Source organism: Manacus vitellinus, unplaced genomic scaffold, assembly GCF_001715985.3.
Source record: "Manacus vitellinus isolate BGI_N305 unplaced genomic scaffold, ASM171598v3 scaffold_99_pilon, whole genome shotgun sequence".
NCBI classification, from domain to species: domain Eukaryota; kingdom Metazoa; phylum Chordata; class Aves; order Passeriformes; family Pipridae; genus Manacus; species Manacus vitellinus.
In genome coordinates this window covers 112,278-118,277 of record NW_021940916.1, presented here as the reverse complement: position 1 = coordinate 118,277, position 6,000 = coordinate 112,278, and the positions used below count along the sequence as shown (strand labels likewise).

General features: G+C 55.4%; 1 protein-coding gene across 1 annotated transcript in view; it reads left to right on the top strand.

Annotated features, from left to right (window-relative positions):
• Positions 1-27: 27 nt before the first annotated feature.
• Positions 28-6,000, top strand: part of LOC115308040 (guanine nucleotide-binding protein G(I)/G(S)/G(O) subunit gamma-7-like) — a 51,221-nt gene continuing 45,248 nt past the window's right edge. The window contains exon 1 of the mRNA XM_029965333.1: positions 28-78. Within this exon, the coding sequence (XP_029821193.1) occupies positions 28-78 (51 nt within the window). The remainder of the gene's footprint in view (positions 79-6,000) is intronic.

Genomic DNA, 6,000 nt, shown 5'->3' with positions numbered 1-6,000 from the left:
TGGGGGGGTCTTTGGGTGTTGGAATCCATGGGGGGGGTGGTTCAGCACCAGCTGCTGGGGAAGTTGGGTGACTTCACGGTGAGTGGTCTAGACCCTGGTTTGGGGTCAAAAAAAGGGCGGTTGGGAGCTCATCAGAAGGTCCAACATCACGTAGTTTACTTGTTTATTTTCTGTGTGTGAGTTGAGGGCGGGTTGGTTGGTGTGGAGCGGAGGGACAGGAGCTGTTGGAGCCGGTGGCTGGTGAAGGGCAGCGATGGGATCCCGCCCGATCCAGGCAGGATTCGGGAGGCATCAGGGAATTGTGTGGGTTACATAAAGGAGGGGTGGCTGCAGCAGCTGGGTTTTGTGTTAGTGAGGTGTAGAGGAGGTGGGTGCCGCAGACAAAGAGGGAGAAACCTGTCTCCTTCTCCTCACTTCCAAACAGAGCTGTGGGATGGAAAGCTGGGTGTCCTTCGGGAGTCAGGGAAGTGCAGGGAAGCAGGGACTGGAAGGTGTCCCGGTGCCTGGAGCAGGTGAAGGGGATTCACCTCCACCCTGGGCCATCAGGTGTGCCCTCAGAATGAGCTGTGCTAGAGCTGGGTCTGCTCTGAGACATCTGCTTGTAAGAACTAACCGTGGCTTTGGAGGGTTTTTCTTTGGGAAATGCCCCCCTTTGGGGTGGTTGGTACCCGTGGGCTTCCTGTGACACCAACCCAGGCACGTCCAACGACGGTGATCCCTGCCAGGAGAAGAGCTGGTGTGTGTTGGAGCACAGGAGTCAGCAGCTTGATCTGTAGTCTGAGACTAAGCAAACTGGAGTTGTTTTAGGTCATTTCTTGGTTTTCTTCTTGTGCTGCCTTTCAGAGACCGGGGTGGCTTCTCAAACCCTCGTCCCCGGGGGGTTCCACAGGTCTGTGTGTCCCTGCCGTGTGGGACATCAGGCAGATGAGCTGGTCCCTGATGGTTTGGCTCCCGGGTCAGCTCCGTGGCCACAAACCAAACTCCTGTGGCTCCCCAGTGCCAGTTATCCCGTTCTGTCCCAGCCGGAAGGTCGGCTCAGTGTGGTCGAGTGGGGTTTGTTGTCCCCAGAGGGTTTCTCCTGCCATCTGTGGCTGTGACACGAAGGGAAATGGCTCTTTTGTGTGCTTGGGGGTTGTGATGGTTCACACAGTCCTGGTGTCCGCACCAGTTTTCCTCCTGTGCCCGTCTCATCCCTGGATTTGGTGTTTAACTGGAGTCGCTTCGTTAATGGGTCTTGGGGAGGTCTATCCCGCTTTGAAGGAGTGGGAATGGCAGCACACCAGGAGTGTGACAGCCCAGAGGGACCATTCCACGGCCAGGAGAGGATCCTGTGGCTCGGGGACACAGAGCTTTGGGAGGTTTGTCCCCTGCTCATCTCACTTCCCCCCGGGGGCCGGCCCAGCCCGAGCCTTCCTGCCCCATTTCCTTATCTGCCAGGGGAGATAAGGGCCCTGCCTCGAGGTTGTCATGCCCTGCAGCTCGTTAGCCTAACGAGGGGAGTGCCTGGCTCCGGGACCTGCTGCTTATCCCTGGACTTGGCTCCAGAGGAACTGAACACTCGTGCCCTTTGGAAAACGCTGACTTTATTGCCGGAGCTGCTCTCGGTGCCGGGGGGTCGTGGCTCTGCCTGCCCCGCCAGGATCGGGGCTGGAGGAGCTCCAGCACTGGAATAATCACCCTGGGAACGCTCTGGGTTGGGTAGGGCTCCCAGGCAGCCTCTTGTCCGCTGGGGAAGTTGTCTTGGATGCCTTGGGGAGGAGGTGGTGGGAGCAGACACTTCCAAAGTCGCTTCCGTGCCTCTCCAGCCTGAAGGATGAGCTCGGGGTGGGGAGGTGGGGTGGTCTGGTTGTCTTGGGTTTGTAGCCCCCAACACGGCTCTGGAAGAGATTCCAAAGGCTCTGGTGAGAGGGCTGGCAGTCCTGGCAGTCCTGCTGTGCCACGGGAAGCAGGGGTGGGTGACCCAAAACCCGTGGAAAGCAGGGTGGAAGTTCGTAATCGTTTGGGGGTTCTTAGCCAGGAAGGGGAGAGTGAGGGGGGAGAAAGGGGCTATAAAATACAGCACCTCTGACAGGAGGTGAAGTGAGGGACCTGCTGTGGTAGATCCAATGTGGTTTCCCCCACATTTCCGAGAAACCAAAGGAATTGAGATCATCTTGGAGTGGTTTGGGTAGGAAGGGCCTTGAAGCTCATCCAGTTCCGTCCCCTGCCATGGGCAGGGACTCCTTCCAGGTTGCTCCAAGCCCTGTCCAGCCTGGCCTTGGTGCAGGGGTCTAGTAGGTGAACTTGGAGGTGGGGAAGCCTGCTCAGGTATCCCTGAAATTCCTGAAGTGGTTCAGCCAGGGAGCAGCAGTCTTTCCCAGTTGTAGCATCCTGGTGTCTCTGGCCAGTGGGTGTCTGTCAGTTCTTCCCACCCGGTGCCAGGGGTTTTATCTTCCTCCCCTCTGGGTTTCCCAACACGGTGTCAGGAGGAGTGAAATTGGGAAGGGAACAGAACTGAAAGGAAATACAACTCCAGTCCCCGGTGAGGAGCACACAGGGACAAAGCTGGAGAGAGCTGTGCCTTAAAAAAAAAACCCAACAAACATTTGTCTCAGATTTACCCACCTAAGTTTGTGTTTTAAGATAAATCCCCGGGATTCAGAGGAGTGGAAGAGCCAGCCCTTGCTCTCGGTGCCCCGTTATCATCTGCTGCTGGGTCCTGCCAAGGGGCCCTCCGTGGAAATCCCGGGACAAACGGGCCATTGTGCCACTCAACACGTTGGCATTTGGGGTTTGTGAAAGTGAAACTCAGCTCAGGGCTCAGCTCGAGTTCCTGGGCCATAAATCCCCCCCCCAGCGAACCCAAAACGTTTATTTAAAATGTCCTTTGTGTTGTGCAATCCTGCTGCTCTCCTCCTTCCTGCTGCTCCCCAAGAGCACCTGAAAAGCCACCAATTAGTTAAAAAAAACCCCAAACAAACCAACTAAAAGCGGTCCCGGTGCCGAATCTGTTTGATTCAGTTAATTCTTGCTGTTGGGTGCTGAGGGGATGTTTAATCTCCTCCTTTTAATCTCCCTTTGAAGGGGTGGAGGGGCCGGATTTCTCCTGGGAGGGAGCTGTGAATTCAGCTGATGGCTCCAACTCGGAGTTCTCTCCCTGAGTCCTGGGTTCAGTTTTTGTGGGATGGGTGGGCAGGGATTGGCTGTGACGTTAAGGACCAAAAAAAAAAAAAGGGAGGAAATTCGGGCACGGTGTTAATGCCGAGGCACAAAACAGGAAATTTAGTTAAGGGTTGTGCTTTTTCATAATTTATTGCGTGTTTTTTCCCCACTTCTAACAGGCAAGGTGAAGTTTTAAAGTAGTTTTGTTGTACTTCAGCCTGTGTTGGGTCTGTCCCGCTGAAAATATTTCTGAATTTGTGCTTAAAGGTGGGTTTTTAGTGGGTTTGTGAGAAACTGTGAAAGCTGAGAAACCTCAATTGCTCCTGCTTTGTCCTGTTTTCATTCCACAGAAAAAAAGAGGGGGGGAAAAAAAACTATAAACCAACCACATAAGAGTGATTTTAAAAATATCTCGCTCCTAATGGGAACGTGGGAGCAGGAAAAGGGGCCCTGGCCTGGTGCCAGGGGTGGGGGCTGTGGGTCTGGGGGTGCTGGAAGGACCTTCCCCCCCCTCCTCTGACACCTCCCAGTCCCCCTCAGGGAGCTGCCACCTCCCCTCAGCTCCAGGGATTGACATTCCCCCAGCGTTCTCCAGAAAGCTTTTTGTTTCATTCCCAACTTGTCCCCTTCGGAGGGGAAAAAAAAAAAGGGATCTATTTTTAAATCTATAGAATAGTTTGGGTTGGGTTTTTTTGTTGTGTTTTTTGTTGTTTTTTTTTTTTTTTTAGCCCTGAAGGCATTTTGTCCATTTCTGCCTCATCTGCTGTTAGAAAAATGCACGAGATCCCCTCGTGGGGTTTAACCCTTGGCAGCTCGTCCCGGGCTCGGGATCTGCACCAGGATTTCTCTGGACGTGCTGCTGAAGCTGCTCCTGGGAGGCTCCTCGTGGGTATTTTCGTTTCCTCCACTCTGAGGGTCACTTCTCTTTTTTTTCTCTTTTTTTTTTGTGCTGGCAAGGGCTCAGTGTTTATGCTCCATAAACTGTGACGTGTCCCGGCTCCTCCTCCCGCCCTGGCTGGGAATTGTGTGCAATTCCCAAACACCAAGGTTGGGAATTAAGTGTTAACAGTGCAGCTTTTCTGTTGGAAAGGGGAAAAAAGGGCCTGAGGGGCTCTTTCTTTCCTTTTGGACCTTTAGCTGAGGCTGAGAGCTGTGACCATTGTGCTTCCAGCACTGGAGCTGTCGGGAAGTGGGATCTCAGCGGTTCTGGCCACGTGTGTGTCTGGGCAGGGAGCTCCAGGTAACGTGTTCCCAGTGATCCACAGGGTCTGGCAGCGCTTCCAGGGAGCTTCACACTCCTTGTGTCTTGGGCAAAGTGTTGGGAACCATTTTTCCTGCGAGCCAGGAGCACATCCCAGGGAATTCCGCCGGTGTCAGGCGGGTTTGGGGGCAGCTGGTCCCAGTTAATCGTCGACATTCCCGTCCTGTGGGTTGTGTTGGTCCTGATCCGTTGGCTTCCATCCCCCTGAGACACTGCCTGGGGCACATGGAGTGGCAGTGGTTGGTGTGGTCCCCTGGCAGGATGTGGAAGGGGGGTTTGGGGAGTGGGTGTGAAGCTGCTCCGTGGGAAGGGAACTCTTTTGGTGCCGAGGCACCGGAATCGTCCCTCAGAAATGGGGGAATATTCAGGGAACCAAATTCTTCATCGTGAACTGACCCCTCTCCGTGTTTTTCCTGCCCATTTAAATCCCTGTGCTGCTTTGCCTGCAAGTGCCAGGTGTTCCCTGGAAGTGCTCAAGGCCAGGTTGGACAGGGCTTGGAGCAGCCTGGGCTGGTGGGAGGTGTCCCTGCCCACGGCAGGGGGTGGCACTGGATGGGCTTTAAGGTCCTTCCAACCCAAACCGTTCCATGATCTTCCAGACCACGAGTGTCTGTCCATCAGCAGAAACAGCTGGACATGGCACTCAGTGCCCTGGGCTGGGTGACAAGGTGGGGATCGGTCACAGGTTGGACTCGACCTGGGAGGTCTTTCCTCTGGAAAAGAACTCTGTGAATTCCGGTTTGGTGAGTCCACAGACCACCCTGTGCCTGGTCAAGTGCTCCAAAGGGTCTCACTGCAAAAGCCTCTCTTGGAAAGGTGACAACCCCCCCATTTGTCCTGCTTTCCCCACGGAGCTGCAGTGCCAGAGGTTCCTCTGTCAGTGCTCCCCGGGGCTCCGGGCCCTCACTGAGCTCTGGGACTGACCTATGGCAGCTCCACTCTGCAGGGACAGGGGCAGAACCACCTGTGGTGTTTTCAGGGCTGGACACCGAGGTGAAACCCAGGATCTCACATTTGTCAGCCCGGATCCAGCGGGAGCCGTTGGCAGCGGCGGCACCGGAATAGCAATGGAGCTGGTTGGTGGCCAGCCATTAGTCACGGGGCAACACCTACTCTGGGAGAGCAGCCCGGGGCCTTGGAGAAGGGATTGTTTCCCTGCAGCCCTGTGGGCACGAGGACTGAGCTGGAGGAGGCCAAGGAAGGCCTCGCTCCAGAACTCCCTGTGAGCTGCAGCTGGGGACGACTGGACTGGAATTTCATTTATCCAGGCATTGTTCCTTCCAGGCACTGGGAAGACACGGGGCTGGAGCAGTTGCTGGCCTGGGAACAGCTTTGGGGGGTGGTGGCAGGAGCTGTGGGGAGCAGTCAGAGGCTCTGGGCCCCGGAGCAGCTCTGGCTGTGTGGTCAGTGCTGGGCACAAAGGAGTGAAGGATCTCCCTGATCACAGAACTCCTCTTTCCCTGGTTGCTAATTAGCTGGTTAGCATTCCTTATCCCACCCTGGGCTTTTCTTCCAGGGGATCTGGGCTGACCCTTTCCAGAGGCTCCAAAGGAGCCGTTAACTCTTCCTGGGAAAGGCTCTGAGAACTGCCTGCTCTG